Below are 27,649 nucleotides of genomic sequence, written 5' to 3' on the forward strand. Positions count from 1 at the left end.
GGAAGGTATCATAGGCAATTAGGAAACCAGCTGAGAAGCCTCTTTAGGAGGGCAGCAACTAACAGGAGGCCAAGAACACTGGCTCACCAGTTCCCCAACTTCCCAGGAGTCAGCCCAGCTGCCCCTCCTCTGGGAAGCCTCCAGGTTCCTGATTAGGAATTTCTGGGGGTACTCCCCTGACAATCAGGTTTGTGTCTGTCTGTGCCTTGGGCTTTGAGGGCTGGGCTCAGCTTTCTGAATCTAGCCCACTGCCCGGCATAAGAGGGCCTTCTGGAAGCACCCTCTGATTAACCTGGAGAGGGGCGTGGCAGGTGTGCTGTGTACAAGGAAAGTGCATCTTACAGCTCCATCCGACCCTTCTCTGGCCCCACACTTGCCTCCTGTCTGTGTCTCACGTCCCACTGTGGAACCTAGGCTCCTCGATCAGGTTGTGCTCGTCCCCTTCAGCTGACAGGGCTTAATGAGCCCTCAGGGAAGGTGGCTAGCAGAGCCACCCAGGTAGAGTGGGCACCCATTCCCTGCAGAAGGGGCGCCCGGGGCCGCAGGCCTCACCTCGGTAGAGCACAGCCACATGCTGGTTCAAGGACCACAGAGCGTAGAGTGCGCTGAGCCGCTCGAGCACAGCTCTCAGTGAGGGTGGCACACCAGGGCCATGCGTGAACTCGTGGAACCTCTGTGCCACGATGAGCTCCATGAAGGCCAGAGCCAAGGACCGGCAGTAGTACACCTTCAAAACAGAGCCCAGAGCCCAGTGACCACAGGAGGAACCACCAGGAAATGCAGACCAAGGAGTGCATTCAGTAGGCATCCACAGTGCGCTGAGGCAAAGCAGTGTGAGGGCACAGCACAGCACGAGAAATTTCCATGGAAACAACAGAAAAGGGGCCCGGGTCACTGTCACTTAGCTCCCACACGGAACTCGGGTGATCCGGCAGGCTCAGGAAGGCTGCTGTCACTACAGTGCAGGTGATACCAGCAGTTGTCCAGGGCACCTGCAGCTGGAGGACAGAGGGCTCCAAGAGCTGCTTGTGTCAATGGGGTGGACATGGTGATTCTGCTATACACAGGACAAGGCTGCACCCTCTCCACAGTTCCCAGAAAGCAGCTTTTGCCTCCTGCCTACAGACTGTATCCCCGACAAAAGAGCCCACAGGCCTCATGGGATCCATCCCTTCCCCAGCCAAAGCCTACTTACATCCCAAGAGTGCTCGTAAAAGCAGGACTCACTTGGCTCTCCTGGGCCCAGCCTATTCTGTTTTTTTTTTTTTTTTTTTTTCGGTAATACTGGGGTTTGAACTCTGCCTCACGCTTGTTAGGCAGGTGATCTACACTGAGCCACTCCATCAGTCCTTTTTTGTGATAGGCTTTTTCAAGATAGGGTCTCGTGAACTGTTTCCCCAGGCTGGCTTCAAACCATGATCCTCCTGATCTTCTGCCTCCTAAGTAGCTGGGATTATAGGCATGAGCCACCTGCATCCAGTAGCCTGTTCTATTTTTAACCAAGACCCAAAATGTTTGCAGATAATTACTGCTTCTTTCCCCGTCTCTAATTTATCATCTGATCAGACTTTTTAAATTGTGGAGGTGATGTGTGCACTGCTTGCACTGTGAGCATGAATATTGCTACTTCTGTGATTAAACAAAACTCCAGCAACAAGATGATGGGGATGTTGAGGAAGGCAGGAAAGGCTGCCAAGCCCCTATGTATGGCTTGGTCCCCACATCTGCCAGAACTCAGCACAGCTAGGTCCATGGCCACATACAAGGAGGGAGGCAGCACTGTACCCAGAGTGGGTGACTGCAGGGAGACAAAGCCTCCACTTCAAGGTCTGGTAACCTTTGGAGAGCCATTGTGGGGGTCTGGAGTTCAAGGCCAGCCTTCTCCCAGGGCCCCACAGAGATTAGAGCCTCAGGAGATGATAAATGGGGAGAAGACACTTTCTCCCCTGTGCCTCATTGGCTGGTCCTGCACTGAGGGCCCCACCGGGCCTCACACATCACAGGGCCATACACACTAGAGGGCAGGCTGTTCTGCAGGTGCAGACGGGCCCCATTCTGCTCCCGGCTGTTTGAGCACTGGGAGGGCCTTGGGCATGGCTCTGCCCTACCTTGCTCTGGCTCATGCTGAGTTGTGCCCTTGCTTTGGCAAGTGTGAGCTGGTGGCAGGACCTGGGGAGGTGGGACCACACTACTGACCCCAGGTAGGGCAAGTGACCAGATTCCTCGGGGTTCTACTGAGTGAAGCAGGCATGGCCCCCTGGTGCCCCTGCTTCCTGTAGCTGGTGATGCTGGTTGCAGTGAATGTTTGACAAGGTGTGGAACTCCAGCTTCCTGGGCCTTTCCTGCCCTCCCCCACTCAGTAAACAAAATACAGGGGGTTGAGGTGGAGAGAACTCGAACCAGGCAGGCTGGCTCCTACATCCACAGAGCACAGGGATACCATAAGCCCCACCAACAGCCAAATGTGTCACACACATAAGCCCCTCTCCCCCATAGTGTCCTCGCAGACCACAGGCCCACAGGCATGGGCACCTCCAGGACAGCCAGGTTAGGTGCAAACCACATTTGGCTGGCTCTCTGTCCCTCCCTCCTTCCATGCACAAGTGGACTTTCTAGCACTCAAGTGACTGCTGCATCACATCCTTCCTGAAAGTGACACTTTCATTTACACTACGTCACAGGCTCAACAGGTTGGTTGTGAGCTTGGGACAGCAGCCCTGCCTATAAGACCCCTGCTATCAAACTCATTCTGAGTCGCCTGGCTCTGAAGTGTAGACACAGTCAACTTCCAGATCAGCTGGGCTTCTGGGAACTGTGCATGAGTGGACAGCGAGCAAATGTCCCCATGCCTGTGTCCTCATCTGCAGCAGGGCTCCCTCCCGAGACTGCTGAGGGTCAGGGTAGATCTCTTGAGAGACATGCCTGCCCAGCCCTGGGAGCTCTGAGACATGGGCTCTATTGTGCTCTGCTGTATCTCGGCCCAGGATTCAACATGCAGGACACTTCTTAGTGTCTTCTGGGAAATGTCCAGATAAGATCCTTGGGACACGGGCTCTGGGGACAGAGTCCTGCATAGCGTCTATTGCTGCAATCAGCAGGTCTCACTGCAATACTGACCAAGGTGGGTGGGCACAGGCAGCGTTCTAAATGGTGCTGACGCCCCCATGGGAGAGCTTACCTAGTCAGTTACAGCTAGTACCCTCAGACCAAAAGGGTCCTGGCACCCAGAGACTGGTCTTCACACCCTACTGCTCCCCAGCCTTCTCCTGGGAGTCTCAGTGTCCACACACCATTGTGCCATCTCACTGAAGGCTGCAACACATACTTTTGGGACTTGTAGGAAGGACCACTGTCGCCTGGCAGCAGTGAGCTGGGGTACAGGAGAGAGGGCACACTTGGAGTGGGCTGGCCACTAAGGCCAGGCTTCCCTCTCATGAACCCTAACACACCTCCAGCCCCAGGAAAGCAAGGCAGAAACCACTGTCTGGTGCCCAGAATTTCTGAGGACCTCTGCACTTCCATAGGCAAAGGCCAAACTCTGATCTGGTCACGTGCAGACATAGTGACAAGTGAGGAAGTGGGGAAGAACCAGCTCGGGCTTAGCAGACACAGGTTCTGTAGCATTGGCAAAGCGGGGCCAGGAGACCTGTGGCATTTCTGTCCCTTAACTCCCATGAAAAGAGCTCCATGTGTGGCTTGAGGAAGGAAAAATGTCCCTGTGTTCCTTTTCTAAGGGAGATCCTGAGGAATCCCTAACAGGTTGGTCCTGGGGGTGGGAACATCAAGACAAGGCAGGGGTGTGGACACCATGGCCACCTTTACACATACTGGACACGTAGGGTGTCACCCAGCCCAAACACTAAAGACACTCTTTTGTTTTTAAATAACCACCTTTGTGCATGTAGCCTGCAGTAGGCAAGCAGCAAACAACAGTTATCACTGCCAGGAGCAAGCTCTTATTCTCTAGGTAAGAGCAAGCACACTTTTTATCTAACAAGGATGGTCAGTCCCCAAAAAAACTCTGTATGGCATAGCCACCACCAGCCCACTACCTGGGGCACCTAACTTCAGCCTGCACGTCCCTGGCACCAGCTCATGCCCCAGGCCAGGATGGCCTAACTGGGGGCACACTTTCCTCCTGTGCTGGTCCCCATCTACTGCCTGCTGAGGGCTTTCCCAGCCAGCATCTGCCTGACTGCTCACACACTCTTTTGCTCTCCAGAAGGCAGACAGTTGAATGGGTGGTTTTCTTCTCTCTTGTAGTCTCTGAATCTTCTGTTAAGAAGGCTTGTCCCCTGCTGGGGCTAATGGGACTAAGTAAACATCTCTGCTGCTTTCTTCTCTGGCCACATGGCTGCTTCCCTCACCAATAGGCAGAGACTGACTCCCCAGCAGGTCCCCAGCATCAGACTCCAGGCTGGAGAGTTCCAGCAGTCAGAAAAGACCTCGTGCTTGCTCTCCAATGCCTGTGATCCAGAGCAGGTTGGAAAAGAAGCCCCTCCTGATCCTCCTTTTCTCCAAGGCCTCATGGCTGCCTCCTGTCTACAGCTCCTGCCTCTCCATATGACTACACCCTGGCTTGTGCCTAAGAGCTCCCCAGCAAATGGACACAGTCTCAGTAGGAACCCAGGCCCCTCCTGCTCTCTGCCACTGGACATATGTGTCACTTTTACCAAGGTCTTCAGGGAAGACCCAAAGGTAAATCACTTCTCCAAGCACCATACCACACGTGGGGCACAGGAGTCAAATAAGCAGGCACTTAGCACTTATGGGCTGGATAGGCTGCCAAGGGGCAGCATGACAGGTCCACATGGTACTTCTGGGTAGTTCTAAGAACTGGATGTTGCTGGAAAAGGGCTCTGTGTGCCTCCACCACCTTGGGGCTTTTATTGGCAAACTCAGGAAGATGGCACCACTTCCACTTTAGAATCACAATGTGACCAGCAGAGGAAGGAATGGCTGAAGCTAATGTTCACTCATCATTCCAAACGAGCAAACCTGCAACACCAGGCCCAAGGGGCAGAAAGCAGCCTGTATCTGAGGCATCACTTTAAGCTTCCTATTTTTGACCCATAGGGCCCAGAGCTGAAGTTCAGACGCTGGGCAGCCTGATGAATTCATTTCTTTTAAGCTGTACATTTGGCTTTGGTTTATTTAAGCTCAGAAGGAGCCTCTGACTTCAGCAGGCTGTCCCTCTTTTGTCTCCTCACCCTGGGACTGGTGAGTCTGACAAGTTCCCAGCCCTGGCAACAGCAGAGTATGGGGCCTGGAGCCTTCTCAGGGCTCAGGTAGATGTGACCTGGGTTCCCAGGGGCAGCTCCATCCTGAGTCACCAAGGGTGAGGGACAGTAGCAGGTCTGCCAGATCCTGGCCTTCCCAGAGGACACCATCACCTAGGATCCAAGTGCAGGACTGCATCCACAATGCAACCTGGCATAAAAGGTGCTCTGCAGCAGGGTGTTTTGTAGCCAAGGGTTCCAGGGACACAAGAGGCAGCTCTGTTCCAGAGTGAGAGCTGAGCACTTTCTCAGCCAGCCTATACAAGCTACCATTGGCCTGGCCCCACCAAGGACTGTGAAAACAATGATGACTGAGGAAAGTCAAGTGCAGAGTGGTGGGGTGAGCAGTGAGCTGGCCTGAGTCACACCTGTCAGGCTGTGACCCACACTGGTGTTGCAGCCCACAGTGGGTCAAAGGTCTCATAGCTGATGGCCCCAACCCCAACAACTACAGCTCTGGTTCATTCAGTGCCATGAACATGATCCCCAACCTCTTCTACAACCTGGCCAGGCAAGCACCAGCATCTCAAGTGACAGAGGAGCAAACCAAGGTGCCAAGAGGTTGAGCAATCAGCCTACAGTCACAGGAGCTCAAGGCTGGGTGTCCAACCACCAGGACATCGGACTTCCCAGGGACACCACCAGAGGGACTGAGCAAATAAAACAAAAGGCAGGGGTTAACAAACACGCACCTGGCTGTTGTTTCTTGCTTCGAAGTCACTGCTTCCTGATCTTTTCTCTTGATTGAGTTTTTGATGACTCTCTTGGAGCAGGTAGCAGACCAGCCACTGGTACGCTACCAGGGGTCCTTCAGAATGAGAAACAGAGAACAGTCACAAGACAGAATCTAACATTTACACTGTACTTAAACTGGGACAGATGGCACCACAGACTGTGTACGTGTCCTGGGAGATCTGCATGAGGGGGTATAAGCCAGGCCAGTTTAAAGATAGGGAAACCCACCACTGACGAATGGATTAAGAAAATGTGGTATCTATACATAATGGAATTTTATGTAGCCATGAAGAACGAAATGTTATCATTCGCTGGTAAATGGATGGAATTGGAGAACATCATTCTGAGTGAGGTTAGCCTGGCCCAAAAGACCAAATATCGTATGTTCTCCCTTATATGTGGACATTAGATCAAGGGCAAACACAACAATGGGACTGGACTTTGAGCACATGATAAAAGCGAGAGCACACAAGGGAGGGGGCAGAGTGGGTGGTAAGGGGGGGTCAGGGGGGAGAAATGACCCAAGCCTTGTATGCACATATGAATAATAAAAAATAAATAAAAAAATGAAGATAGGGACACCAAGTCACCAAGAGTAACTGCCCAAGGCCCCTTGACAGGTGATGGTTGGGAAGGGGCAGGCACTGGTAGGCATTTCCAGCTTGGCTTGGAGACTGTCAAGTCCCACACTGTCCCAGTAACAGTGAGGCCATGGGTCACAGAGCTTTCTGGGACAGGCAACTTATCTAGGATGAGCACGTGTTCCTGCCAATGGGCTTTACCAAGGGCCTGAGGCCCCACTGCCCTGCACTCCTTGACCCCACGTGACCCTCTGCCCACAGGAGCCCAGTGACCTTGCTGTCCCCCACACACCTGTCTGAGCAGTGAGCATAGCAATTACTTTATGTGAACGAGAACAAGCCAAGTGAAGAGGAAGACACCCACCTGGCGTCTAAGGGCATTCCTAAGTCCCTGGGTGCCCAGGGCCATCTGTCAGACACCTCTGCACACGCACCTCTCACAAATCAGAGCAGCTGCAGAGCATGTCCCTGTCCCTCCCATCCCCAATGTCACTCTTCCCGAAAGGATCAGGGCCTGGCCTCCAGGAGACTCCAACCTCCCACCAGCCTGGCACAATCCTGGAACAGGGAGGTCTCCCTAGTCCCACAGAGCTGCAAGGTCAGAGGTCACTTAGATCTTTTCCCCAAAGATCCAGATGATGCAAGGGCCGTAAGTCAGCCCCAGATGTGGGGTTTGGAGACCACAAGCCAGAACCTCTGTGTGAGGGGTGGTGTCCACGCTGGAGACCAAAGCGCTTCCCCTAGATGCTTCCCCGGCAGTTTTCCCTCCAGAGTTGGCAAAAGGGGAGGACAGCAGGCAGAGCCGGGCCCATACTCAGGGAGTGGGGAGACACTGGCCAATGTTCTGGTCTTCACAGTGGGTGATGGTTCTGGAGGAGAGCTCTGGTATGCTGACGCCATCACAACTAGGTGTTTTTCTAGTGTTTTTTTGTAGCAACATCGGGGAAGCTCAGACATTGACTTGCAGGTCTGCTGGTGTCCCACTTGCCATCAGTACTTTCAAAAGCCAGGAGGAACATGGAAAGATTGGTCATTGTCAGCAGGGTGACCCAATGGCTTATAGATGGCCACCGAGTGGTGGTGGCAGTTGTGGTGGTGAAGAAGGCAGGCCAGGCTTCACTCCAGCTGGGTCACTGCAATTTCTCCACTGTGGACCTCATGTACACAGCATGGAGACTCACAGGAAGTGCCCAGGGTTGTGTGCTCTTATCCAGGAAATCCTGTGTCCTGTGCTTCTGCCCTCCACGAGGGAGGCTAGTAGCTACTTCACTTGGAGGATCTAGGGGCCTCCAGAACCTTGGGGGACCCTTCCACTCTGGTCTGAACACAAAGTCCCATGAGTACCCTCACCCCCCTCCTCCAAGGCTCCACTGAACGGTGCTCGGTGGGGTACCAGGCACATCAGGCCATTCCTATGCAACTTTAAAGCCACAGCCTGCTGTGTGTGTTAATCTTCTCTGTGGGTGCCAAGCAGTCAGCACCAACATGTACTGACTGATACAAAACCTTTAGGGGGCAGTTCCATCACTGTCCTAGGCTGAAGGAGGAAGCTGAGGCAGGAGGGGTAAGGGACATGCTGAGTCCCACAGCTGTGGGTGGGACCAGGTCAAACCCAGGCAGCCTGGTGAGAGGTGCTGTCCTGCACCCATGGAAGGCGTCACTTTTCCATTCTCTGGGTCTCACGAGAACCCTGGTTTCCACCTGGCCCGTGGCACCTGGGCATCAGGACCCACCTCTGGTGTTTCTCTCATGAAGCCACCCATGAGAGCAAGCTCTGTGGCCTTCAGAGATGGGTGTTCAGCAAGGAATGCTGAATAGGGTGAGGTTGACACTGAGTGAGGTGCGCACTGCAGCTCAAAGCTGTTCTTTTGACATGGGATTTGACAAGAGACAGGGGACCTTATGAGATAGGGTCCTCCCTCCACAACAGTGTGGAGGTGGGCAGAGGTTCTAACCCTCTTCATCCTGTCAACTCAGCTTATCAGGAAGCCTGGCAGTTGGAATGAAGATCCTGACCTTTGCAGCCCACCAGGCTCAATCCCAATCCTGGGCTCCCCTGAGCCTGGGTGGCTGAGCATTTCCTGAGCATCCTAAGGTGAGTGCCAAGAGGCCCAGTCAGGCTGGGGGCTCCATGGAAACATGGTTCACAGCAGCTCCTGCCTCACACCCCAGGAGTCCTGTCCACTCAGCCTCCCCAACGCCAGTCCTGCCCCTCTCCTTCCCCACCTGACCCAGTCATGTTCTGTCTCCTGGATCTGTGTCCACAGAGCAGCCAGAGGCACCTTTGTTCTTCCAGAGGAGTTTTCCAAAATATGAATGAGCCAAACAATTCTGTTCAGCCCCTCTGGCTGTGATAAACCAGCAACTCCAGGGCAGGGGATAACTCACCTCCTGCCAGAGCTCGGGCCTGTGTGCCATGCCTGTGATGCTGCTTCCTTTCCTGAAACACCACCCCTTGGCCTTCACCGATACGGAACTGAAAGATCAATGCCTTGGAGAAGCCATCCCTGGCCAGCCAAGGTCCTGTCAAAGAGCCATCAGCCATGCCCCACAGTGTGGCCTGGGCCACATTGCTGCAGGAGGGCTGCTCCCTGCAACTCAGCCTGAGATGTGTCCATGTGCTCTGTCTCCCATCCAGACTGTAGCATACAAGGAGGAACCTAGTCCAAGTCATCTCTGTATCCCCAAACCTGGAACCTCAGAGTGGGTGCTTATGAAATGTGTATAGAATTAAGCAGTAAACAGGAGCACAAAGCTCTCTGCAGAAAGAGAACATGGACTGAGGTTAGCACACCTTGCCATTAAACAGGCTTTGCTTTCAATGCTATTGCCCATGGGCGGTCACTTGTTCCTCTCACTCTAATGACAGCACAGCTAACTTCACAAGTGCTGGAGAAGGGTCTACTGGGCAAGTCCTATGCTGGCTCCAGAAGGATGGTCACACCAAAGGGGGACAAGTCAGGAGACAAGGGTGTGCTCTGAGGTAGCCTGTGCACAGGAGCCCCAGGAGGAAGGAAGCAAGGAAGTGAGGGGCATGGGGAGGCAGCCGGGTCAGCAGGAGAAAGAGGGTGGGGGATGGGGGTGGCAACACAGGAAACAACCAGAATCAAAGCAGGTGCATGGGAAGCCCAGAGATGTCCCACAGAAAGGACTGCAGCAGGATAGCCACGAGCCTCCCATCATAGTAGCCCATACCCGGGGGTGCATGGCCAAGGTTGCAGCAAGGCAGAGACCAGACCACAGAGGCCTCTCCACACTTGTACCCCAGGGGAGGTTGTGGAGTGAGGAGGCACCCTTCATGCCATGCTAGAGCCCGCACCTTGCTCAGTGTGGAGCTCAGAGGGGCTCCAATACCGAGCCGATGAACAGATGGATGAGCAAACAGACGGCAAAGCACCATTCAGGGGTCTCCCACTGCTCTGTTATCTCAGTCACTGCCTCAGTCCCTGGGATAACGTAGAGCCAGGAAAGCCCCATGCCCCCTAACCTAGGGGAGAGTGGACATACCGGAGGAGTCCAACCAGTCAGCCATGCTGGATCCTGTGAACTTCTGGCCCAGGATGGTGGGATAGGCTTCTAGAAAGTCCACCGTCTTCAGAGGGCTTTTGAAGCGAGCTCCGTCTAGGGCACACACACCAGTGACTTTGAAAAAAGACAGGGGCCCCAAACCCAGAGCAAGTCCCACCAGCCCAGTTTGGCTCTGACTAGTCTCCTGCCCACCTTGCCCAGCAGCTGGGGAGCAGCTCAGTCTCTTTCTCAGACATAAGGTGCATCCTAACCCAAGCACAAACTCAACAGAGGCCGTGGAACCCTGTGTCCATAGAGAGCAACCTCCCGCAGGAGGGCCAGCTGCCCACCTTGGAGCCGATGCTCCAGAAGGCCCAGCAGGTAGTTGCTTGTTTGCTGCAGCAGGACATTGTTGTCCCCTTCATACGTGCAGTTCGGATCGTTGTCATTCCTGAGGTCCCCCAATCGGTTCACTGCAAAGAAGCCACATCTGCATCCCTCCAGACGCTCATCCGTGAGACCTGCCCCCCCATCACCCATAATACACAGCCCGCACGCCCAGCCTGAGGGGAGGGCAAGTCACCCCAGCTCTGCTCCTCCCAGGCCCTCCTACTGCTGCACCCTCCGCGCTCCCACCCATTCCCATCGTTAACCTAAGAACAGACAGCAGCCCCCAGGAAGGCCCACAGCTCAGGGCTCTCTGTCATCCCTGCTGGCATCATCTGAAGGGTCCCTTAGCAGAGCCTCCCCCAGGGTGTGGGCTGAGATGAGAGGTGACCCTGGGATGTGGGGGCTGGGCTGCCCTTCTTAACAGAAACTTCCTAGTATCTAAAGACAGTTCTCATTATCCTTGTGTCTCTCCTGTGTTCACACATTCTATAAGGCATGCTCTCCCAGTCTCACACCTCTGTCACCCCTGAGATGGAAAGTGCTCTCCCCGTGTGAGGCAAGATGGAAGAGACAGTGGGGCACCCCCTTCTCTTGTTCACAAGCTCACTGTGTGAAGGGAGCCGAAGGACGTGACAAGTTCTGTCACTGCCATGCTGCCAGTAGGCTTGTGGTCACCTAGTACTCTGACCATCTATCTTTCCCTGACTTGCCACAAAATCATGTCCCCCACCCTTGACCCTTCCATGTCACAGTTAAGCCACTGGTCAGAGAGAGCTGGGAGGGACCACAGGAGAAAAACGGGCAGTTGCCGTTGTGAAGCTAGACACAGTCTTTACTTTGTCCCTGCTGACTTCAGTCTCATGGGTCCCAGCCCAGAGTCTGTGTAAGTCACGAATGCTGATTCAGTCATTTTTGTTGTCTGCAGTAGGGCAGTATTAGATTTCCTTATTCTACTTTAAACTGTAACAAAGCTGAACTATTTATAGTGCTTCTGTGAGTTACAACAAATAAAAACTACTAAGAACATTACACAGAGGACAAAACATACAACCAAAGAACTTATGTGCAGCCATGGTTACCCACACGTCACTGCAAAACAGAGGCAGTGTGTGGGTTCCTGAGGGACCAGGCTGCCCAAGCAGGGACAGACCCATGCTCGAACAGCCAGGACGACCAACTCAACAGGTGTCATGGAAATGGTCACAGCTACACAAGGGCAGGAAGTGCCTCTGCAGGTCAATACGGATTTTGCGAATCTGCTGTTTGGATCAAGTGTGTGGTCTCTGAGCAGCCTGTTCTTTCTGATCAGTTCTTTAAGATTCTCACACATGAAGTTTGCAGGTAAGCTGTCAATTATGATGGTGGCAATGGCAGTTCTGTCAAGGACAATAGTAGGGTAAAGTTAGAGGGCACAGCAGCAAGCGGATCCTCTAACTCTTCATATGAATCACTTCATCCTTGCCAGGACCTGCGCCATGGGGGTATCTATGATTGCCATTTTCTAACAAGGAAACTGAGGCACAGAGAGGGCAATTGCCCACTTACCATGCTAGTGAGGCAGAGCAAGGCTTTGGCCTCAGCAGCTGCCTGTCTACTCTCAGCCATGGGTACCAACTGCCTATACAACAGCCCAAAAAACTTTTTTTTTCTAAGTTTAAGAATTTTCTATCACAATAAAACTTGGCACTAAGTTTCCTACCAAGTCATTAACCAAAACATCTCAAGTGACATAGCTGACACCTGCTTTCTGCCACACCTTTCTCTAGTCCTCATCATTACCCCAGTTTTGACCCAGAAACATGAGGCTCCAGAAAGAGGCAGGATGTGTCTAGGGTGGGGGTGGCAAACTCGCTCTATAGCGGACCAGATGGAAAACACTCCTGGCTGCGTGAGCCATGTTGTCTCTGTCTCCACTAATCAGTGCTGCCCCTGCAGCATAGAAACAGCCATAGAAAGCCGTAAGTGAATGGGCATGCGCTGTTCCAATAAAACTTTATTTACGAAAACAGCAGCAGGCAAGACTGGGCCCACAGGCTGTACTTTGCTGACCCTAACTTAGCATCCAATGGTAATGCTAAGGACAGAAAATCATCATATGGTTTTCCAAAACCTACTGGCCAGATAGCCATGTCCACCACACGCCTCCCGGCATTCCTGGATTCCTTGCTGGGCTGTCCATGAGGCCAAGGGCTTGCCGGCTGATGCCAGTGCATGGATCTCGCGTCCGAGCTCTGCCTTTGAGTGAGGACAATCAAAGAGAAGAGGTGAAGAGAGTCCATACTGAAAGTCAGGCCCCAATTTCAGCATGAGCATCAAAAGACTGTGTCTCCTCTGGGCTAATCCAAGACATCTCATAATTACAGAAGAAGGAGACCCAATTTTAATTAAAAGAGGGAGGGAATTCATCCGAGAATGGAAAGGCTTGCTCCACTCAGTTGCTCAGCAATGAAAACGAATGGACCACACCACAGCTCAGTACAGCAAATGAACCACAGGGCATAATGGGATTGCAGAGCACACTGCAGAAGTACATCCACATGTCAGCTCACACAAAGCTCAGACATGGACACAAAGTAAGCGACATACTGATGAGGGCTGAGATCCTTTGCAGTGAGAGCTGTGAAGTGAGGGAGGAGGATGGACACTTGCTGGAGCCAGTGCTGCCCTCCAAAGAGAAGGGAGGCTGTGACCAGTGAGTTCACAGAGGGCAGGGATGGTCAGTGACAGTCTGGTGGCATAGGTGTTCATCAGGTCATCCTCCCTGTGCCCATAGGCTTCTACTTGATATCCAACACAATTAAAGGGTATGCAACCTGTAATAAAACTTTGAGTAGGGGCTACTGTCAGGTCCTCTGGTGCCTGGAAGAATAAATGCAATGCTTTGTGCCACTGTTAGCAAAGTCAATGTCAGCTGGGCCTCACACTAGGGGAACCCATTCAACCCCACACTCCACCTCTGGTTGGCTCCACAGTGAGTGCTGCTGGCCGGTTACACAGCCCGCCTCTCACCACTGGGCGCCTATGCTGAGCAGATCTCTGCATGTCCTTCTGACAGGCTTCTTAGGATGCTGTGCATAACCCAATCGCAGCACTGCTAATCTCTTTCCAAACATGTTTCTTTGGCTCACATTTTATTCCCCTCAGGAGGCAGTATGAAAGGGCAAGGGAGACAAATTCACAAACCGTCTACAAAGAAATTAGCAACAGACTTCTCTTTACACAGCAGCTGACCTCAGTGGATCTGCATGCTCATCCAGGCATGAATCCCAGGCTGTTGACCCAGATCCAGTGGGTTGGATCCAGACCTTTGTCCAGTTGTTTACAAAAGGTCCAGAAGCGTGAAATCCTCTGAGGGGCTGGTAATGCGGATTGTGCAAAATCATCGTGTTCTCAACAGAACAACAGCTGAACTCACAGACGGGAATTCAGGTGGTGTCAGCACATCCCAGAGAAACAGGGATATGGATTCAGCCCAAATGGCTCAACTTGAGTCACTGCACAAGTCAAGCCCTAAGTGGGTGGGGCAGCCTAAGAATGCAGGGAAGGTTCTGTCCCCGCAAACCCATGACTGCCTTTGAAATAATGCTGAATTTGGGGTGCTTGACCTCAGCAAAATCTAACCACAGTGCTACCAAGGACAGTGCAGACACCTCTGCATCAGGGCACTGTAGTCTCCCTGGGCAAGCCTTGGTGCATGCCTCCATGCCACCCTGCCAGCTCCAGAAGACCCTCACCTGTGCAGTGCCGCCATCTCCCCTCCGCAGGTCTTGCTGTAACCTTGACAGGTCAATGAAGAGTGATTTGGACAAGTGGTCCAAGGCATAGGCAGCTGCCAGATAAGGAAGTAAGCGCCATTGCTAAAGGAAATAAGACACATCACAGATCTGCAGGGGCCAGTCCACCTGTCCACCTCTCCCAGCTGCCCATCCCAGTGACTGTGGGAAACCAGCCAGCTGGGGCCAACTCTGAGCCTGGCACATGGACTTGGTTCAGCTGGTACTTCCTGAGCCCATTAAAGTGAAGCAAGTGAGGAAACAGGCTCGCACAGGCTACAAGTTCCTCAGAGGGCAGGGAGTACAACTCTTTCACCTGTGTACATCCAGTGCCAACATGGGTCAGGGCACATCCCTGCTGGACAGATAGATGGGCAAATGTATAAGAGAGAGAGGGGGGTGAAGCCTGAAAGGAACCCAGCAAACCGGCACCATCACTGTCCCACATGTGCTGAGTGCCAGGCGCCCTGCCAATTGCTTTTGTGTGTAAATTGTCCAAGCCCTACCTGCCTCCCCGGAAGTGGTGCCACCATAAGTCCCAGATGACAGATGAGAACACTGGGGCACAGAGGGAAGGCACCTTGCTGAGGGCATATGGCCAACTGGAGTGGCCCTAGGGTGGGGCTCCCTTAACTGCTGGGCTGCCCCAGTCTGGAGCAGCCTGAAGAACTGTGGCCATGGAGACCACAGGATAGGTATAGGAGGGGTGCGTGGGCCGCCCAGGCTCACGCCAAGACACATTTCTCCTCACTTACTCCTTCTCAGACCAGGTTCACGGCCACGGCAAAAGGAAAGTTTAAAAACAAAATGGCAATGTGTCCCTATTCCCTCAAACTTTCATGAAATCATGCCTGTTTGTGCAGAGTTCAAGCCCTGGGCCAGACTTGATAACTAAGCTGTGGTTGGAGGCTCCACTCTCATCCTGAGACCCCTGTAAGGTGGGAGTCCTCCTGCCACAGAGAGCGCATGCCCAGGACAAGCTGGAGAGCATGACAGGAGGCCCCACTCTGTGCATGACTCCATGCTTTTCGGGGTGCTGCCTGGCCGCTCACCTCTAATGACGTGAGGCTGAGCATCCTTTCTGCTGTTCTAACGCCACCACAGTGAGCAGGGCTGCAAGCTCACCTGCTGCTTCCAAAATTATCTCAATGGTACCATTTCTTAAGGAGAGAGGAATGAGGAATGAGTTGAAGATTGTGGCCTGGACGTGTGACACCATACACAACTGCCACTGGCCTCACCTGACTCAATCCTCCCGTGCTCCTCATTTATGCCACTTTGTGCATACATTTTAATTTTATCTCATCTTATTTTGAGACAGGGTCTTGCTAGGTGACCCAGGCTGTCCTCAAACTGGTTATCCTCCTGCCTCAGCCTCCCAAGTACTGGGATTATAGGTAGACACCACCACACCTGGCTTATATACTCCTTTCTAATTAAAAACCATCCCCAGAAGCCTTGCTACCTGACAGGCACACTCCTGCCCTCTGTCCTGATTGCTGTCTAGTAGCTCTCAGCCATTTGAAAGAAGGATATTCGCAAGTGGCCTAGAGAGAAAAAGGTGAGCTGGGAGAGCCCGCACCTGCAGTTGATACTCAAGGACAGGAATCTCCTCCTCCTCTGTTGGCCCAAACTGACATCGAGTGGCCGAGAAGCGTAATGCTATGGACACGGCCAGCTTCAGGTTGACCACCGACATGCCGATGATGGCGATGCGTCCCCAGGACAGAGTGCCCAGGGATGCACCGAAGCGCTGCCTGACGTCCTAGGAAGAAAAGCAGGCGTCACACATGGGCCAGAGCCATGCAGCTGTCCCTCTGCTACTCTCAGTGAACAGGGACATGGTGAGTGCTGCATGCCACAGAACGCTGCTTGTCACCCTCCTGAGGACAGCTCAGCAGGAGACCCTGAGACCCTCCCCTTTGAATGCTCAGGGTGACAACACCCTGAGGGACATTGCTAACAGGGGCAATTAGGTAGAGTCAGCCATCATCTGCTGCCAGGCTTGGGTCACCTTGCCCACACCAGTGCTGCTGCTGTGGGAAGTTCCCTCCCTGGCAAGGATACCAGAACCCAATCCAAGAGATGTGTGCCCAGGGCTGGCGTCCCCCTCACAGGTGCTTCAGGACAGGTCTGCAGGGACAGATGCCTGGAAAGCTCTGAACACAAATGCCCATAGAATTGTCTGTACCTTAAAGGGGGTGACATAGGTGCCCTCAGGGGTGACATCCCCAGTCCGGTTCAGGAGGTTCTGGCGAGGAATTCTAACCTTGTGGAACATGGCGAATCTGTGTGGAGGGTAAAAGGGCTTCAGTTCCATGGGGTTTCACTGGGCTTCCCTCCTCTCCCCAAGGGCAGAATAAAGGTGACTGATGTGACCCCAAAGACAAAGAACGCATGTGCTGGGGCCCACAGGACGATCACTGAAGCCTGGTCACACACCCCAATGGGACAAAGGGGGTGTCCCTGCAGGGCACTGGGAGGAGAGGCCCTGGTGGGGCTGAGTTTTTGCCACGCACACACTGAACACCCATGCGATCACCACCCAGGCACAGCAAAGGACCCAAGCTGGCTCCAAAGACTGGCACTTGATTCCAAACTTTGACCTCAAACCAGACCCAGAGTACAATGAGATAATCAGCAAATGGGAGTTTTAAACACTACATCAAACAAAGGAACCTGCACCACAGTCTCACTGCTCCAAAGGCAGTGTCTTCTGAGTGGCAGAAAACAGGACTCTGCAGACCTCAGTGTGGACGTTACACAGAAATAATGGAAAGTATTTTTATGGTTGCCAGGTCAGGAAAACCTACTTTGCAATAGTTTAGGGAACAAGATTAAACACAGTTATGGAGCTTATATACACTATGCAAAAAACCCTTGAAAATATCTACATGTATTTGATAGCTGAGATGGTATGAGATGTAGGAGAGAGCATCTTTTACCAAACCACAGGGGCCTCATTGGTAACCAACAGCTGTCCACGCTGGAGACAGGGACACCTGCTGGACAGGGAAGGTGCACCCCTGCCACACCACTCCCTTTAATTCTGGCTTGGGAATGGCCCCACCCCACCAGAACCACCTTCATCAGATAGCAGAGACCCTTTGGAAAGGTCATGCCCCATGTGAGACTGTGGGTCTGCACCCCTTAAAAGAATGGGTTGACCCTCCCACTCCAACCTCAGCCTTCTTACCAATATCACTCTCACAGCCAGAGGCTCCTGCTCACAAGACCTAAACTCAGCCTGGCTTTCTGCTGACTGTGGGCCTCCCTGTATCTTCCCTTCCTCCCCACCAGTTGGACTGCCATCTTTCCCATAGCCCTTCACTACTCTCTACCCCACCCTGGGACCCTCTCCAGGACACCACAAGGGTGGAGTCCTGCTCAACTGTCCACATTCCCCAGGAGCCAGCCTGGGTCTTATCACCTTTTCATAACAGGGTTGCAGCACCTGGCATTGCCAGGTGCTAAGAGACATAAATGAATGCAGTGCATGGGACGTGATCCTCTGGGGCACTGGTCCTGTCCACCAAGGCCCAACTCCTGGGAAACCACACAGACCCCTACTAGTACCCCAAGGAAAAGTAGGGCTCAGGTAGGCAGAGTCTGGGGCAGGAGGCCTCCTCCCGAGTTCCCCAGGATGGCCTGGGGGTCAGTAAGCGAGGAACTTCAGGCCAGGCATCCAGGACAGAGCCATTGCCTACCATGTGTACAAGGCACAGGGCCACAGGCCCGCTGCTCCACAGTCCCCAACAGGGCACACGGGGAGCCCAGCGGGCTAGCAGAGGCTGCTCCTGCTCAGGCAGGTGGCCACTCCACCATGCCCAGTGTGCAGGGCCCATAATGCCTCACTTTTTAAGCAAACCTGGCCTCGCTGCCAAGTCCTGAGGTGCCCCAACTTGTTACTTGAAAGCCAAGGAATGCTTTTCAATGTGGCTTTGTAAACAGAAAGCTTTTTAAGGAGTGGAAACTCTTCACCCTCCCTTGGCTTGCATACTGAACAAGTCTGAATGTGTTTTTGCCTGGGAAGTGTCCACTTGGGTTTCACTGAAAGCAAGATCTCACTGGTTCTCTGACCCCTCTGCACCCCAAAGCTGCCCCAGAAACACTCAGATGGGGCCAACAGGTGGGCCAACCTGCCTACCAAGGTTAAGGTCTCCAGATGGAAGGGGATGTGTGTATGGCACAGGGTGCGTGTGTGTATGTGAGACATAATGTGTGTGTGTGTGGCAGGAGTGGGAGGCACAGAGCATGTGTGTGGCACAGAAGGGTACATGTGCATGTGTGTGCCCGTGTGCATACATGGCATGGGGCATGTCTATGGTACACCTTCTACCTGGGCCTCCTGCTACAAGTTCCAGCAACTTCCTGACCCTAGGGGCTTCTCTCTGCCACCACCAGCCCAGCTCCCCTGGAGGAGACCCTCAAGCCTGGAGCTCTCCTCAGCCACTTCAATAGGAATCCCTGAGGCCAAAGGCCCAGCCTCATCATGAAAAAGCACCTGCAGCCTCCTCAAGTAATGGCAGAAACGTCACTTGAAAAGACTCCTGTTATTTTGCTTTTAAACTCATCTAAAACTGATCCACGGAGCTTGCATAGCCTGTGATTTCTAGGAGCCTTGCCCCTATGGATTCTCGTGAAGTAACAGAAGTTAATCTAAAAACTGCTGCTGCTTTGTCTCACAATAAATGCTCTTGACATTGGCTTACAAAGCAATGCTAACTCATAATACTGCCACTTGAAAAGGGTGAATGCAGGAATGACCCAAGCAGAGACACCACTAAACTTGGGAGTCCTGGCGCCCTCTCCTGGAGAGCCTGAAGATAGGCAGGCAGTTCAGGAAGGAGAATGGAGGGCCATGCCCAGTCAGTCACTCAGCTTCTTCCAAGATCCCTGTCACCTCCTGCTGCTGAGCATACAGGGAAGCTTCACGACAGGCACCGTGGGCTAGCGTCTCTACTGGGCGCAAGAGCTTCTCAGGTTGCTATCACAGCTGTGTCCATACCCATGGTGAGTCTCCCAGCAAAGCATTCCTGAGCTTCTGAGCCTCATCACGGTGCATCTGCAGTGAGGGCTGACTTAACCGTTCGGGTTGTTAAAGATTCTGACTCATAAAACCGAATGTGCAGTGAACAGAGATCCTGATGTTGCCCTGACACGACGACTCAGCGCCAGCACGAGTGTGAGGACACCTGCCAGGCCACACACACAAAGCCCTCACCGAGGGAACAACACACCCATGATCTCCAAGCCCACACTTTCTTCACAAGCTGATGCTACCACCAGGTGGCTCCCACCACAGGGCCACAGGGCCCAAGCTGAGACTTGAGCCCAACCCCAGCCCAACTCCATCTTTTGGAGGGACAGATCCCATTTCTCCAGGATAGGACCCTGTAAACCACCTGGTCCAGTTTCTCTCTGGAGGTGGCCTGCCTCCTTGAGGCAGTCATTGGAGGCAACTGTCTGTGCTCTGAAAGGCTTACTGTAAAGCAGCCAATGGACAGACACTACTGAGACACAACGCACGATGGAGGCTTAGAGACGCTCTGCTTTGGCTCCTTCCCTAGTCACAGAGGATCTTGTGGGCACAGAGGGGCCTAAGCCCCACAGGCTTTCCAGGAGACAGTATCCAGTCTGTGGGTATAGAGGAGGGAGGCACCAATACACAGCAACAGCCAGGAAGACCAGCTGGCTGTACCAGGGGACCACACCCCCCCAACACACACATGGATATCTCCCTGGATGGGTGCCAAGGACAGTTGGGCAGACAGTGACCTAATACAACTTACCTTTCTTGGTTGCTCAGCAATAATATCCCTTAGTGACCTTCCTGGTACTTTTCCACTAGCCCCCTATATCTAGCCCAAGCCTGTGTTTGGCAATGGGCTCTAGCTCTCTTGCTGGGGTCCCCCTCCACAGGGCTCCTGCCTAAACAATAAACTCTGTGCTGGTGTTTGAGCCATCTCTCTGCCTCTTCCATACTTCTTATTTTCTAACAGTTTATGTAAACTTTTCTAGATGACCTCCTGATTAGAGGAGAATCACTCCTTGGGTGATTCTAATGCAGCTGGTACCCTGTATGTGTCTGTGACTGGGCTATTTGAGTTTTACTAAAACTGTTCTTCCCCCCCTACAACTGATAAAAATCTAAGGTTTTACTTCAAGAATAGCTAAACTAATATGTATATATAACCTCTACAGAGCTGTGATGCTGTTGCTGGTTCCTTATACTAAATATTTATGTTTTTCAAGTATACCAAGCCTTCTAAAATACAAAATTTAGATAAACATGGTAACAAAAATTAATGGTACTGATATACTGTTCTGTTAACTGCTAAACTGTCCATCAAAATTTTAACCATGACTCTTTAAGTTTTTCTCACTACAGTTCTGATCCTTCTGGGGCATTTACAATCAAGTCCATAAAAAAATGACTCTACTGAGTACTTATTTATCACCCAGGTTAGCTTTTTTAGACATCTGCTTTTGTTAGATTTTGTTTTGTCCTTGTCTTTTTAAAAGCCAGTGCCTAAGAGCCACTCCTTCCAAGCCTCTTTGTTGCTTAAATTTGGCCAAAAGGGTCTAGTTGGCATGACTCCCACCTGATCTGCTCGTTATTCCCTCCTGACATGGGACCAAGACCAACCAAACAAAACCCAGGAAAGAATGACCAATCAAAAAGGATCTTCAGTCTATGGCCATACCACCCTAAACGTGCCCAATCTCGTCTGGTCTTGGAAGCTAAGCAGGGTCGGGCCTGGTTAGTACCTGGATGGGACACAGATTTTCAGAAGAGACTGCTCAGAGACCAGCAGTATGGAGACAAGAGGGGAATGCCATCAAAGTTCAAATGGAGTCACTGGTGCCAGACCTCTCAAAAATAACCAAAGCCGAGAGTATTAAAGAAATAGTTCTTATGCATGTGTGGCTATTTGAAATTAAAGCCCTTCCAGACACAAACTCATATTTTTAGACAGGATCTTTTACTTAAATAGAGACAAAATGACTATTTTTACTGGCTCTACACTTGTCCTTTGATACTTAAAGATGGTGGTTTTAACTTTTTTAAAACAATGCATTTTCTTGGACATATATACTGGTAATATATTGTTGCCATGGTGATTCTACTCAGTTAAAAAAAAAAAAAGACACTGTCAAGATAAAATATATATATATATATAAAACGTCCACCCATTAAAACCCCATTGGAGGGCTAGTGAAGTGGCTCACATGGTAAAGTGCCTGCCTAGCAAGCATGAGGTCCTGTGCTGCATGAGTTCAAACCCTTGTGCTGCCAAAAAAAAAAAAAAAAAAAGAAAACCCCATTGGAGATGCCCTTTTGTTGTTATTTTGTCCACTCTTACTGCAATTAAAGTAGCAGATTGCTCCTTGGATCCACCACAGACAAGTCAAACCAGCTTCTCTCAAATGGGAGTGCATCCCTGATCAGCTTCACCGTACAGGATCACCCTCTGAGACCTGAGCACCCTCCCCTGACAGGACTCCACTTTCCAAGAAACAACAGGGGACCAAGAACGGTGGGACAACAGCTCTGCTCTAGTCACACCTTGGAAGCTGACTAGTCTACGCATGACAGAAGCTTGAGGAGTCGACTCTCCAACGGGACAAACAGACTGTTTTCACACCAGCTGTCTCACTGCATTATCACCCCTTGTCTGTATCTGCTGCTGTAGCTCTCACCCTAGTCTTCGCCATAGGCTTGGCAGAAACCACCCCGCTGATTGGACTCATGGTGAAAGGTTTTTATTAGCTCTCTTCTCTTTTGGGCAGGATGCATAATTACTGTTTGTTGCTGATATGGTCTCCCTTCATGGTCCCAGAGCCCTCTTCCTGTGACCTATGTATGCATACTACTCAGGCAGGAAGTGTTGTCACTAGGACTTTGCTTTTCCATACTTACTATTCCTGTGCAGGCTCTGTCATCGGGTCATGCACTCACAGCCATACCATCTATTCAGTGTGTTCCCATGGTAATCAGGGTATCTGCTTCAACCCCACTTACTGCCCCCGGGAACAATGGTTAGAGACCAGAAGCGTCCGCCACCCTGGGAACCTTGTCAGCCACACCCAGACGTTTAGTCCTGATAAACCAGTGTCAATGCTCTTTGGTCCATATGCAGCCATAGACAAGGGTAGAGAGAGAGGTATAGGCTATAGCAGTGGGGGCCTAGCTTGGGAAAGAGCCTATATGTCAAATGATAAGTATATGTGCTGGGGAGACAACTCTTGGCCATGGGATGATGTGGGTTCTTATTATTGGCCTTACTGGAGTTGTGTTTCATGGGCCACATGGCAGAGGGCTAAGCGGGCAGCCCTTCTTCACAAGAGAAAAGCTGTCCTTGACTGCACCCAAGGCACCTGTAACCCTGTAAATTTCACTGTACTTAAGCCATCTGATTGGACACAGGGTGCCTTACAAACTGGCAATTAAAAAAGATAACAAATGGCTTCCTAAATGAATTAACCAATACTATGGCCCTGACACCTGGGCAGAAGATGGAACCTGGGGCTGTCGCACCCCTATATATTTGCTCAACTGCATCATCAGGCTGCAGGCTGTTGTTGAAATTATAACTAATAAAACTGCAAGAGCTCTCAATTTGTTGGCAAAACAAAACACAAAAATGTGCAATGCCAGCTATCAGAACCACTGGGGTTTAGACTATTTACTGGCTGCTGAGGGAGGAGTTTGTGGAAAATTTAACCTGCACAACTGCTGCTTACAGATAGCTGATGGAGGAAAGGTCACAGAAGGGATTACAGACAGAATGAGAAAGCTCACCCATGTCCCCGTCCAGACTTAGAGAAGATGGGATCCCAGTGACCTGTTTGGAGTATGATTCTCTGCCTTATGTGGATTCAAAACGCTGATAGGGGCAATGGGCCTAATTCTAGGAACATGCTTAATATTGCCCTGTCTGGCTCCCCCGGTGCTACAGGCTATCAGGACTATTATGGAGGCCATTATAGAAAGGAAAAGGGCTGTGCATGTATGATGCTATGGAAATACAAACCCCTAGATCAAGGTGATGCTCTTTGACCCTGAGTGGGTCTGAGCATCAAAGGGGGGAATGATGTAGCAGGAAGTGGGGGGTGGCAGAAAAGAAACAGACAAGCTGGTGTTCTGACAATGAGATCGGGGAGGGGATGGCAAAGCAGACAGGAAAAACTTAGAAGAATTGAAACATGAAGGTCACATGGCACTGGGGAAATGAAATAGCCAATGGAGTTACATGCAGCCATATACGGGTTGAGCTTTGCTTTTTGCTTCTGTAACCTGCTTGCAAGGGTCTATAAGGTGAGACCCCTTTGTTCTCCGGGCTCAGCCTTTGGACATGAGTCTGCTGGGTCTGTGCTGGCACAGTAAGTGTTGCTTCCTGCTAATCTGCCTCAGAGACTTGAATCTTAGCTCATAATTTCCCACAACACCGTGAGATAACTGGACAGGACAGGGACGCAATTGTAGCCTTGTATCCTAGAGTTCCACGTGGATGGTGCTGAGGCTGAGGGCTGGGGGAACCTCTCAGAGGAGAAACAGGCTCCTTGCCCATCCCAGTTCCCACTCCTCCCCCCAGGTGGCAGGCAGTGGCCTGGGCCTGACCTGAGATCAGCACCACCTGCAGGGGAGTTGGTCTACAGAGTGCTCACAGGGAGGTGTACCTCCTAAAGTTAGGGGTTGAGGCCATACAGGACACAGCCGCTGCTCACACAGAGGCAAGATGGGGTGCCCTCCATGTCTGAGCCTCCCCCTAAAAGCCTAAAGGGTTAGCCCAGCACTGATGGCCTGGTGAGTGACAGACAGGAAGCCCAGCCTAGGATTCATGGAGAGTTTCAGTTCTGGTCTCAAAAGCCCTGGAGAGGCAGCATGTGACTGTCCAGTCAGTCCAGAGCAACACTCACCCATTGTCCAGTCCGTTCTGCCCAAGCTTCTTCCCTATGTCACCGACCATCACCCCTGGCATAGGAAGCAGGGTCTTTGGATCCCGAATCTGTCCAAAGCCACAGACCACAACAAACAGTCACAGTTAGCACCACCAGATCATCAAAGTGAACATCTCCAAAATGTACCACACTGAGCCAAGGGTTCAATCTGAGTAGCTGAGGGCCACACTGTGTCCTCCAGGACAGGTCTACGTCCTAACCTAGGATCTGGGGACAGGTCCTTCCATGGAAGTAGGGGTTTTGCAGATAAAATGCAGTAGGGACCTCAACATGAGGTCAGCCTGGATTCCCAGGAGGCCCTAACTCCAATGATGAGGGTCCTTACAAGATACACACACCCAGGGGGCCACGTGGAGATGAAGCTGGGACTGGACAGATACAGCCACAAGCCAAGAAGCCTCCAGGAACTGTAAAGGGCAAGAAGGAGCCTCCCCAGAGCTTCTGGAGGGGCGCTGCCTGCCCAGGCCTTCACTTCTGATTGCCAGCCTCCAGAGCAGAGATGGTAACTTTCTGTGTGTTAAGCCCCGGACAGGGGTGCACAGCAGCCACAGGGAAGGGTCCAGGAGCTGAGCAGGGTCCAGGGTTTCTTGTTCATGTCTTAGACACATGACCTTCTGCAGATTCTAGCAAAATCACAAAATGGCTGCACATACATGCTGTGGGAGAGACAGTCATATGGTTTTGATAAATCTCTACTTCCCCAGATGAGTGTCCAATAAAGACACTGAGCTCAAGGAATACGGGCCTAGCTGGCTGCCAGTTCCTCACCATGTGGGCTTCACAGAGGGGACAGGTTTCATTCTAAGGCACCTTTAAAGAAGGGACTCCCAGCCAGCTGAGGACGGGGCAATGCTGGAGACATTTTGCTATCCTAGCTAAGGGGTACTGCTAGCAGCTAGTGGTGCCACCAAGGCTGCTGCTCTATGTCCTGGGGAGCACAGGATGCCCCTGACCCGAGCAAGTGTCAGCCCCCAAATGTCAGGGGAGCCAAGGCAGAGATCCAGTGAAGGTTGGGTTATAGCTCAGTGGCAGAGGGTGTGGTTAGCATGAGGGAGGCTCTGGGTTTAATCACCAGTAAAGAAAGGAAGGGAGGAAGACTGAATCTAAACTACTTGGAATTTAGCTATTTGTATGAATCACTACCTTTTTTTTATTTTGGGGAACAATCATGTAACTTAACTGAACTTTAACATGAAGACAATGAAAAATTATAAAAGGGATAAAACTCAAGCATAAGATATCTTTTCCTTTTGAAATAAATACCATAAAAAAAAGTTACAAAGGAGTAGGGATGAAGAAGAGGTATTATGAGTTGGATCTTAAATGTCCCCAAAGGTCATGTATTGAAGTCTTGGGCTCAAGTCTACAGTGTTACTGAGAGGCGGAAGAACCTCCAGAAGGTGGGCCCAGGGGGCAGATGTTCAGTCACAGGGGTCATGACCTTGAAGGAGCTATTGGGACCTCAACCCCTTCTCTCACTGTAGTCTCATCAGCCACGTGTTCCCACTCCAATGGACTCTGCTGCCACAGGCCGATAGCAATGGGGCCAAGCAACCATGTGTTGAAACCATGAGCCAGAATAAACCTTTCTTCCTTTTAAGTTGATTAACTCAAGTATTTTGTCACAGCAACAGAGACCTGACTAACACAGGAGGAGACACGCACTTTACAGAAATAGTTGGCACTTTTCAAGCAACCAAACAGAAAAATTCTGCTAATGCAGGTTTTCAGCTCATCAAGAAACAAAGGACAACGTGAGGATTCTAAACATCATTGTAGCTCTTGACTCAAGGAAAAAATTCTAAAGTCAAACAGAAGCAGTTAATGCCGTACTTATCTCAAAAATACTTAACTGGGCCAATTTGCAACTCACAAACTCACACCTGCAAAGACACTTCAGCAATCACCGGCCCTGTGGGATACAATAATGTACAAAATGTTGCTGCCCCTCCACCCTGTCTACCAAGGATCAGAATGAATCCCTCTCTCCTACAGTCTGTCAGCTCTGGGGAGCAGGACACGCAGTGCCTTGCCCACATGGTGGATAAGCAGTGCAGCTCTGTGGTCTAACAGTCAGACCCTTGGAAGGACGCTGAGCTCTAGTGTAGGTGACTTCCACACAAAGCCCCTGCAGGTGCAAGTCTGTGCCCATGGAAAGGTAACTGTCTACCCCAGCTGCCCAGGCGGGTCCTACCTGCACCAAGAATGCATGCAGCCCATGGCACTGGCCCCCTGGCATGTGCAGCTGGGCAAACACCACTGCATGAGTCGCTGTCTTGCCCATGTTGCCAACCCAAAATTTGGCAGCTTCAAAGTCCGGGGAGTGTATGATGAATTCCTACACAAGAAGAAAGAAGGCGTCACAGTCAGTTAGCAACAGAAACTCCTGTAGGATGGTTTCCCTCTTCAACAGCTTTCATTTCCTAAATTCAATGTCTTGAGGCAAGAGGCAACATGCATTGTACATTTCCTGTACTGCAAAAGTTGACCGTGTTTTTGAAACAGCATATTCCCAGGTGGTGTGATTTATAGAAGGAATGGAAAATGACTAGTATGTCAAACAATAAAATGTTTGCTGGCAAATGCCTCTAGTAGGTATTTATTGTTGCATAGTGTCCTGGAGAGGCCAACCTGGCCATGTTCTTTAAGCAGAAAGCCAGTCCTGTTTTACTTCCTGCCACATCCCCTCCCGACTTCTAATGGATAACCTGCTTTCCTTCCATTCTCCCTCTGGTCTATAAGCTCATGAGTGAGGGTTATCCTCAAGTGCCAGGGCACAACGTGGACTCGCAGAATATTGGGATGAGTGAATGAGGCACTGTGGCAGCCACCTGGTCAGCACTGTCTGGAGAGGTGTGGGCAAATCCCCACCCTGAGAAACACAGCAGGGCGTGGACTCAGGAGACCTCAGGCCAGCAAGAGGAAAGTGGTCGGAGTCAGAGCAGCTGGGCCCACCCTGGGGCAACCACCAGGAGGGATGGGAGCAGAGCACGAGGACATTCAAAGTGGGCCCACTTGATGGGGGTTCATGGACTAGAGCAAAATGAGCGCTTGCCCTGGGCTGCGGGGCGACAGCTGACCATGATCATGATCATGATCATGATCATGATGTCCATGCTCAGCTGGCCACTGGCAGGGGCTTTCCTGGGTAAGTTCCAGCCCTGCCCTCTGCAGGGTGGGAAGCTGCAAACCCACAGGCCCGGGAGAACCCCTTCCCTAGCCCAGCACCATGAGATTTAGAGACCACAAGAGCACTGGACGACTATCTTGGAGACACTGAAGTTTCACTGAAGAAAGCGGGGCTGTGGTTGTGCCTTTTGTCCTCTAAGGGACCAGCAGCTCCAGGCCTGCAAGAGGTTGGCCCATCCTAGCCTCAGCCAGGCAGCCCTGTGCTCTGCCTGTGGGCCATGTGGGCTCC

General features: G+C 51.7%; 1 protein-coding gene across 7 annotated transcripts in view; it reads right to left on the reverse strand.

Moving 5' to 3' along the window:
- Acox3 (acyl-CoA oxidase 3, pristanoyl) overlaps positions 1-27,649 on the reverse strand; it is a 66,551-nt gene that overhangs the window by 22,158 nt on the left and 16,744 nt on the right. For all 7 annotated transcript variants that reach the window (XR_012435891.1, XR_012435889.1, XR_012435890.1 and 4 more), the window contains exons 6-15: positions 26,426-26,569; positions 24,190-24,278; positions 16,457-16,553; positions 15,848-16,030; positions 14,227-14,349; positions 12,607-12,727; positions 10,453-10,575; positions 10,103-10,216; positions 5,972-6,087; positions 553-727 (exon numbers count right to left, since the gene is read on the reverse strand). Coding sequence is in view for 4 of the 7 variants with exons in the window: in XM_074042697.1 (XP_073898798.1) it covers positions 553-727; positions 5,972-6,087; positions 10,103-10,216; positions 10,453-10,575; positions 12,607-12,727; positions 14,227-14,349; positions 15,848-16,030; positions 16,457-16,553; positions 24,190-24,278; positions 26,426-26,569 (1,285 nt within the window). In the remaining 3 variants the exon portion in view is untranslated. The remainder of the gene's footprint in view (positions 1-552; positions 728-5,971; positions 6,088-10,102; positions 10,217-10,452; positions 10,576-12,606; positions 12,728-14,226; positions 14,350-15,847; positions 16,031-16,456; positions 16,554-24,189; positions 24,279-26,425; positions 26,570-27,649) is intronic.

This window comes from Castor canadensis, chromosome 9 (assembly GCF_047511655.1).
Source record: "Castor canadensis chromosome 9, mCasCan1.hap1v2, whole genome shotgun sequence".
NCBI lineage: Eukaryota > Metazoa > Chordata > Mammalia > Rodentia > Castoridae > Castor > Castor canadensis.